This window comes from Manis javanica, chromosome 9 (assembly GCF_040802235.1).
Source record: "Manis javanica isolate MJ-LG chromosome 9, MJ_LKY, whole genome shotgun sequence".
Lineage (NCBI taxonomy): Eukaryota > Metazoa > Chordata > Mammalia > Pholidota > Manidae > Manis > Manis javanica.
In genome coordinates, this window is record NC_133164.1 from 109,899,118 (window position 1) to 109,914,840 (window position 15,723).

The 15,723-nt window shown below is 40.6% G+C and overlaps 1 protein-coding gene across 2 annotated transcripts in view; it reads right to left on the reverse strand.

The window, feature by feature from the left end:
• The window catches only part of ATP8B1 (ATPase phospholipid transporting 8B1), a 116,472-nt gene that overhangs the window by 9,092 nt on the left and 91,657 nt on the right, over positions 1-15,723 (reverse strand). For both annotated transcript variants that reach the window (XM_073213130.1, XM_037016190.2), the window contains 7 exons: positions 12,934-13,122; positions 11,110-11,222; positions 9,327-9,491; positions 8,490-8,601; positions 7,489-7,564; positions 4,456-4,588; positions 3,758-4,046 (listed from right to left, as the gene is read on the reverse strand). In XM_073213130.1, the coding sequence (XP_073069231.1) occupies positions 3,758-4,046; positions 4,456-4,588; positions 7,489-7,564; positions 8,490-8,601; positions 9,327-9,491; positions 11,110-11,222; positions 12,934-13,122 (1,077 nt within the window). The remainder of the gene's footprint in view (positions 1-3,757; positions 4,047-4,455; positions 4,589-7,488; positions 7,565-8,489; positions 8,602-9,326; positions 9,492-11,109; positions 11,223-12,933; positions 13,123-15,723) is intronic.

A 15,723-nucleotide genomic window follows, 5' to 3' on the forward strand; every position in this document is an offset into this window, starting at 1 on the left:
TATAGTTTTACAATCAGATTGGCCTCCCCAAAACATCTCATCACTGCTCAAGGAATGAACAATTTACCCACCACCTAACCTGTGATGGGTACTACAAGCTGGTTCTTGAAACTTTCATTCTACCCTTGTTTTCACTGGAGAGGTGGGAAAGCAGATGACCCTACATTGCCCAGACTCCCTTGCAGCTAGGTTCTCTTAGAGAACTAGGTTCCACTGTTTTGACCCACTTGTGACTTGGAAGCAGAAGCAAATCAGAGCCCAGCATCCCTCCCCTCTTTGGCATTTCTACATCAGAGTTCATATCCAGCTGCCTGGATGTTGACAGACAAGTGCAAAGACTTCTCAATTGAAAAGTTCTTCAGAGAACTCAAAGCTAGAAGCTCCTCTGGTTAGTGACCCAGATGTTAAGAGACTCCACTCGGAACCTGCTTCTTCAATCCATCTAAACCTTTTATGAGCGCCTGGTCCCCTGTATTAGTCACTTCCTTCTTATGCTTAAAGGGGTATGTTTCTTGTATCTATGCCCTGATAGAAAACCCAAGCTGGGCAAGTCTCTCTCTTGGCATTTTGGAATTAGAATTTGGGTATGTTTATGTTTTGAATTTTAACATGTAAATTCTTGAGTTATGGAACAGATATGTTTCTTTCTGTGGGTTCTGAAGAGCAGAGGAATAAAGTAGTCCAGAGAGAGGCAGGGAGAGACAGATGCTGGGTTCCTGGTGTAGCTACAGGCCCTGGGTCCAGCATCTTCCAGAGGCCTACACCAGGCCTAAGCACAAGACATTTTTGTATCTTTTAAAATATATGTCCATTTGTTTAAGCTAGGTTTAGTTGTTCTCCAATAGTTGCAACCAAAAGCATTTTTAACTAAGTTACTGTTAAACTTCCAAAGGCTTATTCATGGCCCACCATGAATTTAAGACACAAAATTTTTTTGTGGGGGGGAAGGTTTTCAGAAAGGATTAAAAATGAAAGTCACATCAAAAAATATGAGAGATGCCCTCTCAAAAAAAAAAAAAATTTTAGTAAAAAAAAAAAAATGAAAGTCACATTTAATCCCTCCTCCCAATAGTCATTAAATATAATTACAACTTCGAGAATTACAAATTTTACCTAGGTCTTAAAAGTTATGGGAGTGAAGACAGATCAGTTGGAGAACATATATTGGAAAACAACCTATTATAATTCAGACCCTGAGAAGTGACTGCCAACTCAAGCAGAGCTCCCAACGAAAAGGAGCTCCAAAAATCCTGCCCCAGTTGCAGGACCCAAGTTCTGGGGTATTCAAAACAACAGTGATGTGTCCGAATCTAAATTTTCAATAACACTTTGCAATTCTAAAAAATAGAATAAATTGCATCTCATTCAATATTTATGACTGCTTTCAAATAGTTCTTATGAACAGTTGTAGTTGCCAAACTGCTCTTTCCTACCAAACCATGGCCTTCTTCCCTAACAAGCAACAGAGGGAAACACTGAGATTCTTTTGGAGCCAAGGAAGAGGAACCCCTGCCACAGGCCCTGACATCCTGTCCAGCAATTCTGTTGGGCAGCCCAGGGCTGGGGTTTGAAATGAGCACTGCCAGTCACAGAGTGATTCAAGGCAACTGAACAGATGTACTTTATAAGGCCACACTGTTTGTTTTCTTTTTCCCTAAAATCTAAATATAGGCACCTAGATTTTCCTGAAGTTTCCAATGTGGTTTCAAATGCCTCCCCAGTAGGCTCCTTCATAATTCCTTAACAAACTGATCATTTCAGCAGGCCTTTCTGCCTGTGTCTCACCTTTCTCATGCTGCTTGCTCATTCTCAGGGTCTTAGACCAAGAAAAAGCACCCACCTGCCAGTAGACATTTTCAAGGCCTAAGAAAGAGAGAGGGCAGCCTATGAGAGTCCTTGGATCTTTACTAGGGGCAAAACCAATTGCAGTTGCCTCCATTTCTGCTGGTCTACACTGCTACATGTGAAGCGTGTTAACAAATGGTCCGTGTTTTGGGGTTTTTTTTGACACTTAAATTTCCCTGTATTTCTTTATAAGCAATAAACATAATTTCTTTCTGTATATTGTTTTTGATTCAGGTGGAAGAGATGAGTTTTCCAAAGTACAAAAAGGCACTATCAATACTTGGATAAGGTACTGACTTCCAAGGAGACATGTGTTTCTTTGATTTTCCTCCTCAATGGATTCTCCCTAGGTCATATACAAAAGCACCTGTCATATAACAGACAATAACAAAGTTCTTAAAACTAAAGAAAAACAAGTCTCTATAAGACTATTTATGTGCCTTTTTGTGATCCCTTTTACTATCAATTGGTGAACTCAGAGGAATAAAAACATTTTCAAGTCTAAGTCACATGATCAGATAGTAAACCTACAAGGTGACCACCTCTTCCCAACTTCTAGAAGTGAACATTATAACTGAATAAAAATAGTGTTTCAGTTAGTTGCCCTTTTGGTACAGCAATTTATGTTTAGGGTACACCATGGATAATTAGCGAGAGCTGGCTAAGGGGGAAGAAATTGATGTAATTCAGAGTGGGAAATGTCACTCCAATGGTAAGATGAGTGCGTGCAAAACACAGAGGTGAGGCATTCAACAGGCAGTGGCCCCAGGCGTACATGATAAAGAAGACATACATCATATAGCTGACTCCTGGTGAGGAAGATAAAGTTGGAATATTCCTAGTATAGATCAAGGAGGAGGAGGAAGGCACTCTAAGAAAAGAAAGAGACAAATGCATGAGTTACAAAATAGGCTGAATTAAGTCTGGCTGCACACAATGCATTCAAGCTACTTAGCATGACAGTACAGGTGCCATCATGTAGTAATAGTTCATCTTAATGAAGATATTATCACAAAGCTGGAGGGTCAGATCAGAGATATTCTTGCTTTCAGATTAGGAAACTGAGGCCTGTGCATAAGCCCAAGGTGATGCAGCCTGCTGGCAGCAGGAAGAAGACAAGTATTCAGGTCTCAGGAGTTTGGGCGTTTCCCTTACACGTGGAATACTCCCTTACAATATACCACAGGGAGGAAAAAGGACCAGGATTCAGACATGTTGAAGGTTTGGTTCCATGTGCTTTAATGCCAGCACAACTATTTCTTCACGATGGGGCCTGATCCTTCAATTTTTGGGTACCTAGGGTCATCCAAACAGCAAAATACCCTTGGTGGTCTTCTAGGGAGGTTGGGATGGTGGGACCGTGCCAGAGCTTTGTCTGCATGCCAAGGGTGTTACTCTGAACTCACACTGGGTCACCCAAAGGGGGAGTTCCAACAGATTAACCAAAGGCACAAAGGAAGCCCCAGAAAAAGATGCTTAGGGGAGGGAGAAAAATTTTCTCAAAATAAATACCAAAGAGAGTTCAATAACGTATGCTGAGTTCAGCAGACATTTTTGAAAGACTTATTAAGTGGAATGTTAAAGTCTTAAAGGAATGTGGGAGAGGCAGCAAGAGAAGAAAAAAAAAATCCAAACTGTAGAAAAGATGGGAACAAGTCAGGATAAGTTCACCAGTGCGGAGCTCTCTCTGTCTGGCATCTACGGGCAGCACTGTCCCTCCTGCTGTGTCTGGCTGGGTGGGCGGCAAGCTTCCTGAGCACGGGTGTGGCCATCACGGTTAAGTGCCTTTACTAAGGCCTGCTTCATGAGAGCCTAAGCAATGACACCTGAAAAACCTCCCCCACCCACCCCGTTCTCGCTCTTTCTCCTCTCTAGCAATTCAGGAGGCACCGGCTGTGGGCGCAAAACTCACTTTTGATCATATTCACGTCATTGGCCCCGTCTCCGATGGCCAGTGTGATGGCTTTCTTGTACCTCTTCACCAGGTCCACCACCATGGCCTTCTGCTTGGGGGTGACCCGGCAGCAGATGACCGCACTGCACTCGCAGGCCAGGTCGACGAAGTTCTTCTGCCGTTGCTCTTTTTTAGCTTCCAGCTGCCTTTTACTTTGCGTTCTCATTCGCCTTTCTTCCTCTGTCCTCGGAAACTTCAGCTTCAGGATCTTGCTTCTCTTGATCTTTTTCTCCAAAAGAATTTCATTCTGTGAAATCAGAGAGGGAAAGGATTACACCCATATTAGTTTTTATACCAAGAGGGCCATTCCCAAGACTTTAATCACGGGGGGCGGGGGGCGGTAATTCTTGTGTTATCGTTTGATGATGTTCTGATTATAAAATATATGGACTGTCAAAATTTAGAAATGCAAAAATGGACAAAGACAAAAACTAAAACCATGAATTGAAAAGCCAGGATAACCACTGTTACCAGTTTGGTATAATTTCTTTCATATTGGTCATATACTACTAAGTTTCCAACTTGGGAAACTGACCTTTCATTTATAGGCTAAGAGAGTTTTAGGTTGGCACTTGACATGGGAAAGCATCTGGAATTGGCCCATAATGAACTGCTTTAGTTTGAGCCAAAGGCACGGATACACTACTGATACTTACCAGCCGAGAGCCAGTGATGATTAGGGCACGGTTTCCTCCAGATGGAAAATAAGGTTCGTGCACTGGGGGTATAAATTTTGCGTAGACTCCACCTCTGTTCCTCTGATTTTCCATCCTTGCGTGAAGAAGGGCACTGGGCGGGGGCGCGTGGGGAGGGAGGGAGAAATTTAAATGTTTAAAGGACAAGATACCAAACAGGCCCTAGAGAGTGAAATAATTTTGACATATTATCTCTTTATGAAATTGTGGTAAAAAACACATTAAATTTCTCATCCTATTTCTAAGTGCACAGTTCAGCATTAAGTGTATTCATATTGCTTCATAAGCAATCTCCAGAACGTTTTCATCTTTCAAAACTGAAATCCAATTAAGTAACTCCCCATTTCTCCCCCAACTCCCACTCTACTTTCTGCCTTTATGACTTTGACCGCTCTAGATAACTCACTGTCTAAGTGGAATCAGACAGTATTTGTCTTTTTGATGGCTTATCTCAGTTAATAACATCCTCTAGGCTCATCCATATTGTATATGTCAGAAATTCCCTCCGTTTAAAAGATGAATAATAGTCTATTGTATGGACCGACCACATTTTGTTTATCCATTTATCCACCAATGGACATTTGAGTTGCTTCCTCTTTTTGGTTATTGTGAATAATGCTGCTATGGACATGGGAGTACAAATATCACTTGAGAACCTGCTTCCATTTCTTTTTGATGTGTACCTAAAGTGGACTTGCTGGATCATATGGTAATTTTATTTTTAATTTTTCTGAGGAACCACCATACTGTTTTCCATAGTGGCTGCACCATTTTACCTTCCCACCAACAGTGCAGTGTTCCAATTTCTCTACAACCTTGCCCAGACTTGTTATTTTCTGGGTTTTTGTTTTTATTTTTTGATAGTAGCCATCCTAAATGGGTGTGAGGTGGTGATACTATGTCTTTAATTTGCATTTTCCTAATAATTAGTGATGCTGAGCATTTCAAATGCTTGTTTGCCATTTGTATACCTCTTTGAAAAATGTCTACTCAAGCCCTGTGTCCAGTTTTTAATCAGATGGCAGGTAAATTTATCAGTCCTGAATCCTCCACATAGGGGCACTACATTCTTGGTAGGGCTTTATTATTTGCCAAAGACAGCTAAAGGGAGACAGAGTTGACAATGTCTTCACCCAGCAACAGAAGGAGCAATCTTAATCTGGATTATACTACACTGGGGTGAACCCTGTATATTGTCAATAGTGGCTACTATTTGGCAGAAAGAAATTTATTTCCACATAGAGTTATACCTCTATTTGATAAATGCTCAGTGTTTTATATCAGCAAATTATTGAGAAGACCACATATAACACACTCAGTATTAGAAAACCGAGTCATGGAATTTCGGAGTGGAAGGTGACCTGAAATGGTCACATCCAATCTCTTCACGTTACAAACAAGGAAATCAAGCCTGAGACAGATGACGTGCTTTGCCTGTAGCAAGCTGATAGGAAAACCGGATGAAGATTCCAGTCTCCTCTCAGCCCAAGGCTTTCCTTACACACGCACAGAGCCATTGTTCTTCACCCTCACAAGCAGGTGTCTCAGCCGGGGCACTATTGTACGTGGCTGTGCACTGCACTGGGGGCTGTTCAGCCAGCATGGCTGACTTCTCTCTGCTAGAACCATTAGCACCCTTTCTCCCTGACTGTGACCCCATTCATTGTGTCTCCACACACTGTCCCACATTCCTGGAAGGGGCAAAATTGCCCCCGTGAGAACCACTGCATTAGAGGACTGGTATCTGTTATCTTTTTCCCACATTAATTTAATTCTCATTTTCAAGTTGAAAATAAGGGGTGACTGAGAAAAATCACTAAAAGCTTGAAAATAAAAAATAGTAAGTTATTCATTCAAACCATTTCACAGGAATCCCCCTTTGAGGAACCAAGATGATACATCTCTCTGTAGCAGTAAACTGACCTAAGAGTATGACCACAGCATTTACTACTAGCATAGATTTTATTTCCTAATTTAGCTCAGGGCCCAATTTTCAACACATTCAGGAGAGACCAGAAATTTATTAAGGCCCTCATCTATAGAAAATAAACAAAACCACATGGTAATTAACCAAATTACCTGAAGCCAATAAACAACTCAAGTACACATGTTAGTAGCTATTTGCCTATTGCTATATTTTAAAACCTAAGAGCACAAAAAGGCATGGTTTATATGCCTCCATTCAAACAGAACTGATCTATTTGGATTATAAGGCTGCTGTTTTGTTTGTCTCATTTAGCAGAATGACTACAGATGCTCCATCATTAGAAGACAAGCAACAATCATCAACTCCCTCATCAACTTAACCAGACCAGGCAAGTGTGTGTGTTAACAGCTTCTGCCACTGTGATGATCTAAGGAGAAGGCTTGTGGAGTAAATGGAGCTGTCAAGCCATCCTGGTGACTATGTGGCACATTCCTGGCTGCATAACAAGAGAGGGCTCTCCCCGTACATTTCCAGGTCTGCTGCGACTCTGATTTGGGGCTAGCGTGTCAGCATAAGCTCAGCTTTGAAATATCAGGTCTGCCCATCTAGACAAGACTTGAGATGTAAACTCACACCCCCCACACCCACCAGACATGTCCTTCCAGGCAAGACTATGGGTTTTCTCTTCTATTTTTCTTTTAAAAGGTAAAATACCTAAAAAAGGCATTGCAAGACCATAATTCATATGAACTTATTTGTGATATCTCAGGCCCGCTTTCCTTTTTCAGCAGGCAGGCAGTGAGGACTTCTAGGGAACGGAGAAGAATGACCCCTGAAAGGGGAAATAAAGGCCCCAAATTTCCCTAATGCAAAAATGTACACAAAGTAAGGTCTAAGTATGATAACGTGTACCTGCCTGCATTCTCTCGCTTCATTTATACACAAGGAACCTGTCCTGAGTGACATTCCACTCCTGCTTCTCCTCAAGTGCTGTCTCTACTGCATCTAGTCTGACCTTTACAAAAGTTAGATGTCACATATTTTCACACTGCAGGACCTGTACTTACTTTATATCTTCCCCATAGCAAATAGTCGTGTCTTCAGTCAAAAGTTCACAAGCAAATCCTATATTTTCAGCAGTTTCTACAGCAGAAAAAAATTAAGTCAAATGTCATTCCTCCTGATGAATAATTGACTTAATCTAGAAATGATGATTTTTTTTTTCAATTAGTGAAATAGCCGGATTCAGTCAAATATGCTGTCTTTCTATAGCAATATATAGAAGCCACATTAAAAAAAATCCCTTTCTCTATACAAAAATAAGTGTAAGTTAAGGTCTAGTTTGAGATGTTTTCAATAATAAAATGTGCTGCATTATCAAATCCATAAACTAGTTATTTAATAATCAAATGTTCATTGGAATATTAAACACATTTAGTTCATGTGGTTTAATTATCTGGTTATGGAAAAAATCAACTGTTTCCATAAGCCCTCACCTGGGGCCCCTAGTGGAGATTTCCCCCCTTTTTCCATTACCACCCCCTGTTATTTGTTTAAGGTCAAGACTTCCCTTAGCTTATCAGAGTGTGTAACCCACTAGTGATGTCAGTGAGGGAAATTATCTGGTTTCCCGTGGAAGGCTTGTCAAGTATCAGTGCCAAACAATTTTTTGTTGAGCTCTGAGTTTAATAATTAAAATCTTCCTTTGGGTATAAAACTTAATACAGTTTTCAAGCAATAAAATGGCAAAGAAAAACCAAAGTTGCTCAGCACCTTGTATCATTCTACTTTATGTCCAATAAACAGCAAAGCACTGGGGGGGACAGAGGGACAGAAAGGATGGCCCTCCCAGGATAGCAGCCCATGTCTGGCTGGAGAGAGAGACTAATCCTAATCAGCAAGATTAGACCAGGACAGGCTGGAATAACAGGGAAGGGATTCTGAAGAAAAGCATCACTGTCCCAAAGGAATGGAAGATGGGAAGTCTGAGAAGGTCAACCTGGGTAAGGGAAACAGGAGCTATGAATATTTGTGCATGAACAGATATGCTTCCCTGTAACTCAGTTACCCTTTTTGTCTCCAGTAAGCACCCAGATCTTAATGTCAGCTTTTGCAAGTTTGGAAATGGTTTCTGGGACTCCATCCTGTAGTTTGTCTTCAATAGCTGTTGCTCCCAATAGCTGGAATGTACATTTTAAAAAAGGAATTAGCAAATAAGCCAAAAAACGTTCTGTAATTGCAGTTTGCTAACCTGTAAAAAGAAGAGCTAATTCTACACCTCCGTTGGTGCTCTGCTGGGGCCAAAGGCCGGTGTTAACAGGGAAAGCTGCTGTGTTTCACACCAAAAACCAGAACAGTCCCCAAACGTTTTCTTAATTTACCAAGAAAAAGTGCAAGTACAAAATCAAGGATATTAAAAATACACTTTCATTGTGTATATGCTACTTTACATGGATACAAGCCAATTCCTCTTACTTAAGGTCATTGCTATTTGTTGAATATTTCCCCTTAATGTAAACTCTACAGGAAAGAAATATTAAACTTTGAAAAATGTCATGTACAAACTGTATTTTTCTCATTTCAAGATTTTGCAAAATATAAGTCATTTCAGTAATTCTCACAATGTAGTAAGTATATGCTGGTTATGTAAAACTCATGATAAATTTTAATAAGTGACATAAAAATAACAGAATCAGATTAGAATCTCATAATGTTTTGTCTTTTGGTTTCTCATAGTGGCAATGTTTTACTTGCTGAACTACAGAAATTCAAATGACCTAGTTCCACTGAACCAATTTCAAATGCTGAAGTTAAATTACTGTTCAAGCATGAAATAAAAAATGTAGTAAAACCTACTCAGATTTCCAATTTTCTTTAGAGTATCAAGAAAAACATTAAAACTCACAATTAAATCTTTTTCAATGTCTTCATACACTTTATCCAGAGCTGCATCCCGGTTGACTGAGGCTATACTGGCAGCCATAAACTTTTTATTCCATTCTTCAAATTCCTTTTCTCCAATTTCTTTGTAGCAAAGGCACAGGGTTCTAAGAGTCTCACTTGCAAAGATCTATTTTATTTAAAAGAAAATCCAGTTACCCAAAGTACAGTTAATTGTATGTGATTCAAGATGAAGTTTGAAATCTTACTTTGAAATAACACAATAAGATTTAAAAAGAAATCATGAAAGATGATGGATTCTGTAGAGGAGATCAAAACAAATATTTTGTTTTTCTGAGGATTCTCAGGATCCTCCGCTGTGTTTGTAGTACCCAAATTAGTTAAAGGGAAAGTATACCTTTCTTCTAAATCAAGTCACTAAAGTCAAGAAAACCTTTTTCTTAGCTATTAAGGAACCAAAAACTAAGAACTATAAAAGGGAACTACCGTGGGGTATAATGGTGTTATAAACACACACCTGACAACTTTATAATTTGCTCCCACAAAATGTGTTATAAGCCCATCAATTGTGAACTCTTACCCAAGCATTATTTCCTCAAACCAATTCTGAAATACAGGAGTCACTGTTAAAGCTGAGATAAAACGTTTTAATGAAAAAGAGTGTCTGGAAAATTTAATCACTGTGAATAGATTTAAGCCACTTTAAATAGCTTACATATGAATGAGTAGAAATGTTGCATTACTGCAGTCACCTCTTAGCGAGGCAAGATGGCAGAGTGAGTTCACTCAACTGAGTGTTCCCTTTCAAAGATTCTTTGAAAGATTCTGTGTTTATGTGATTAAATTGCCATTGTTCAGATCCTCATGGGAAATTAAACACTGTAACTGCTTCAACAACATGGTGACCTAAATGAGTAAATGTGTTCATCAGGCTTCTTTCCAAAGGACCTGCAGCTGCCCCAGAACTCAGCCGTACCCTTAAAGTAAAGGAAGAAACTACCCTTTATTATGCATTTACTGAACGCTGTAAACTGCAAGATGCTTTCCTGGCAACCACCCTCCATGGTAGGAATTATCCTCTTGGTCTTTCACATGGGCAATCAGTGATTCTCTGAGGCGGTGACCATTTTCCCCAAGGACACAAAACAGGTAAAGAGGCAGAACCGGGTCACCAGGTCTGATGGGTATCCCCCATGCTTCACTGCCACCATTATACAGAACCTGAACAAATATGAGGATGGGTAGGCAATTCCAAAAGAAATTTCCAGAAGCATTCTGTATAACTGCAATATTATGAACCAAGTACAGAGTTCCCTTCAGATAACAAGTCTGAAGTAATGAAAACCAAACTGATTCACCAACAAAGGTACCAGAACTCAATTATCCAACACATTCTGTGTCCCGCCCCATCATATATGAATGCCTTCTTTCCTTCACTGTACACTAGCAGGTTAGTGGAGTTCTTGGGGGCCACACAGATACTAAGGCTACATCTCAGTATGATTATGTAGCTTGCTCAGTATCACTAGCAGAGAGACCAGTCAGTCCCTTGGACCAGTCTTGCAGATCCTGCCCACCCTGATGCTGAGAAAGGATACCAGGAAGTCAGCAGCAGGGACAGAGCCCAAATCAGCCTGCCATATCCCTACGTGGGGGTTCTTCCTCCCTCAACCACACCGAGACAAGGGAAGGGGCAACAATTAACAGAGAGCTTTTGCTCCAGCTTATAGACAGTACCAGAAAGTAAAACGGGAATATGTGGCTTAAGGAGTGAAAGGGAGACTTACATCCAGGGCATCCTGCGTCTCTTGTTTTGTAGGATTCATTTTATGTAACCGTTCATAAATTACAGTGTCAGCACCTTTACAATAGAGCCTGATACTGCCTTCTGGGGTTCTTACTGGTAACAAAAGAAGGAAAAAATAATAATAAAGTTAGGTTTCATTTCTTAATAGAAAACTCAGTTATAATGTTAATTTGAAGTGTTACTATGCTAATAATTTACGACTAGTTTAACATCGTCAATGCACCTAGAAAAACTGCTTGCAACCAAGTTGGTAAGCCACTATCTATGTACGATGTGACAGTGAAAACATGAAGATTCCTTCACTCAGCTCAGTCCTGCATATCCTCACTTATTCTCTATGCAAATATTTATGGACCCTGCTCAGTGCCAGGCCTGTGCCAGTTAATCTGCCACAGAGCCTTCGTCGTCCGTGCCGCAGGAATCTTTCTCACCTATGAACTCACACTTAGTGCCTCTAACACAACTTCTTGGGACCATTTTCTTGGATTTTTCTGATCTGTTCAGAAATTTAGTTATAGTGTGTGCCTCATAATTAACTAGAGTTTTAGTTCTACACGGAAAATGCCACACATGATGATCAGCCTAGATCAGTGCTAGGCATAGGGCAAGCATTCAGTAAAATGTGCCTAATCCGAGTTCAGTGGACAGTTAAACCTATATATTAATATTGGTTAAAAATTCAATCTCATAGTGAAGAAATCTTGTGGACACCTAACTGAATGATCAGAGACAACCGTCAGTAATGATGTGCCTCCTGATGTGATGTGCTGGGAAAGACATGGCACCAGCCTATGTATTCTTCCTGCCAACAATGTATAACCTGAACCTAATCATGAGGAAATATTAGATGAACCCAAATTGAAGGACTTTCTACACGATAATGGGCTTCTCAAAAATGTCAGTGTAAGAAAGATCAAGAAAAGGCTGAGGACTGTTCTGGATTAAAGGCGAGCAGAGTCATCTCACTACATGCAGTGTGTGATCTTGGGTCCTGAACCAGAAAAAAAGAAAGAGAACTCCTGGTAAAATTTGAAAATTGTAGATTAGATAATATTATTGTATCGCGTTACATTTTCTGATTGTATATAAAAGTGAGTCCTCTTGTTCTTAGGAAACACCTGCTTAAGTATTTCAGGAAGAGGGGCGATCGATCTGCAGTTTACTCTCACGTCGTTCAGAAAACAAGAACCCATATACAATGAAAATGGCAAAGAATATGTGGCCAGTTCTAACAGCTGGTAGATATGGAAGAGAACACAGGGGTTCTTTAAATCATTTTGCAATGTTTTCTTTACCTTTGAGGTTATTCCTAATTATGAACTTAAAAATGTCAGTACTGGGAAGCCACCGCAATCTCCCCTGGGTGGCCTGCTATAATGTGCCTGGGGCAGAGGTACGGCTTTGATCGGAAAGCAAGCCTCGCTGTTCTCAGACCTCCTCTTCTGCTGAATCCTGCCTTCCCGGACATCCAACGTAGAGCAGAAGTGCTCAGATTGGCTCGCAAAGTAAGGGCACATGTTGTGAGTCTACCACCCCACCTGTACTGTCACCCCTGATTCAGCAGCTGGAAGCCGTATCGTTGAAGGTCAGCATTTACACGGTTCAGACATACAGCAGTTGTCCCCTTGAGTAATGGACACCATGCAGAAGGGAGAGAAAACACCACTTTCAAGAAGTCTGTGGCAATCTTCCAGGAGCCAAGGGGCTCATTAAGTGCCTGTTTCATGCTGGTGTCACTAAATCAAATGTGGGAAAAGCTTCACTCAATGAATAATTCACAGTTATACTCTTGAGGGGGACCTACCAATGATCGACATTCGCTTCCGGTCGCTGTTGAAGTCTAAAATGGCAAGAACATGGTAGGTCCTCTCGGTGCCCAGCTCGCTGACGGTGATCGTGTTCTGGGTCCTGGCGAGGAAGGCAAAGCCGAAGTTCCTGGCGGCACTTACCAGAGCGCCTTCATCGGGAGAGGCCGCCTGGTAGCTGAGCTGACCTGACAAAGGAGGCAGAAGAGAAAACCTGCCTCAGAGCTCACACCCAGACTTCACTGCTGATGTTCTCGTCGGGCGCGAGGGTGTACTGGGAAGCCCAAAACATCCCCAAGAAAACACATCACTGATTCTTAAGGAGTACGCCAACATTAACACTTTCCAAACTTTAAAGTTTTATTTCTAACTATAAACAATAATATAAACTAGAAGTAAAAAAAAAACTGGCCAAGAATAGGAAAAAAATTCCCATAATCCCACCATCCAGAGGAAAAACACTACTGACATTCTGTTATGATTCTTTCCGGTCCTTTTGGAAATGCCTATTTCTGTAATAGTTTCTGTCGCACCAAATGTACATTTACAACTTGATTATCTTAATATTTTATTTTGAGCATGTTGCCATAGCTTTAAAAATCCTTTCTAAACATTATTTTAATGAATGTGAATGTCACCATTTTCCTATTACAGGCACTTAGTTTATTTCCAATTTCTTTTTGCTCTCAAAAATAACACTGTAATAATCTTTTTATATGTCAATAAAGGTTTTCTAAAGATAGCTTCCTAGTGAAAATACTGAGCTAGAGAATACTGATAATTTTATTATTTATAATCTTATTAATAAAGTAACATTGATATACAATCTTATGAACTTTCACATGAACATTGTGATTTCAACATTCACCCATATCAAGTCCTGCCCACCCCCACTACAGTTGCTGTCCATCAGTGTAGTGAGATGCTACAGAGTCATTACTTGTCTTCTCTTGCTGTACTGCCTTCCCTGTAACCTACCTATATTATGTTGGTAATTACAGTGCCCCTTAATCCCCTTCTCCCTCCCTCCCTAACCCCTTCCCTTTGGTAACCACTAGTCCCTTCTTGGAGTCTGTGAGTCTGCTGCTATTTTGTTCCTTCACTTTTGCTTTGCTGTTATACTCCACAAATGAGTGAAATCATTTGGTATTTGTCTTTCTCCACCTGGCTTATTTCACTGAGCATAATACCCTCTAGCCCCATCCATGTTGTTGCAAATGGAAGGATTTCTTTTCTTTTTATGGCTGAATAATATTCCATTGTGTATATGTACCACATCTTCTTTAGAGAGTACTGATCATTTTTAAGCCTGCTGGCACATATTACCCATTTGTTGTCTAAAAGGATTATATCTAAAAGGGTTGCTTCTCTCCCCTGCACTAGAGTGTGCTTACTTCACCAAAGCTATAATCTCATATTAAAAGTAAACCCCAACATTCATTAATCCATTCAATATCTCAATGTTTAAAAAGTAATCAGTGAAAATTGCCTTCTATACATAACTATATTTCCACAACTGGACTAAATCTTACCATGTTGATGAAAGGAAGCAGACATGCCCGTCCATGCTACATAATCCCACCTACACAGACCACAGAACTGCAAGGCTAACCTGTGCTCTTCAGAGTCAGCACCAGTGCCCTTGTGGGGACAGTGACTGCCAGAGGACACAAGGGGCTGCTGGGGATTACCAGTGTTCTGCTTTTAAAATCTGGGTACTCATAATAAGGGAGCATTCAGTTTGTGAGAATTCCCTGAGCTACATGCTCATTTCTGTACTGATGTTGTACTTCAGTAAAAAGTTTAAGATGTTCCATTTTTTCTACTCAGTTATTCTGGCTCAAAGCACAGAGATAAGTATTTCTATGGTCAGGAGAACTTTCACAGAAAAAGGCATTTAGATTTCCACCGTGGTTTGACCAGGATCCAGATCATGGATGGATGGGCAGATTTTATACTGTCAGTCTACGAAGAAGGGGAGGATGTTCCAGGTGAATGGCTGTAGGTAGAGCTGCACTACCTTCACTTCCTCCCTCCCTTCACTGGTACCTGCTCAGAGGATTCACTTGAAGTCAGCATCAATTACTTCCCAACTTGTAATTAAAGATTGTTCTCTCCCTCTCTTTTTGTTCACCCAGAAAGTTATACACCAGAAATTACAGATGTATTTACTGACTCCAACCATTCCACAAACATGCACATGCCAGAGGGTAAATATTTAACCAGAACTACACAAGCCGCAGGAGAACACAGTCCCTGCCTTTGGCAACTTTAGCTGGCACAGTGATTTATTGCATCATACTGATGGAAGACCTACTTCTAACAGAAAAAAAGGAACAAAGTGATAAAAGGTGCTAAAGTTCCCATGAGTGAGACAACCATATCTGGAGCAAACGCTGATAATTTTATCATTAAAAGAAAATCCTTCCATGTTATTATTCTAGTAATGGAATCACGGAATTGCAGACTAATAGTGCTAGGAGGAACTTCAGACACCTGGCCCAAACTCCAACTTCATGTTTGCAGGAAGAAACCTGGACTAAAAAAATGATCCTCTGAAGCCACTTCTGAGGAAAACCACTTACTTGTCACACACTTAGAGGCAACTAGAGAGAACTTTTCTTTTACAGACTGATTTACGGATCATGAACCTTATGTAAATAAAAAACATGCTCAAACCGCACATCCATATCTCCTTCTCCCAATTCCTTAGCTCCTGCTGGCCAGCAAGGAAATGCAGACAGCCGTTCCGCCACAGAGAACTGAACCCTGCCACAACCTCAGCTTGG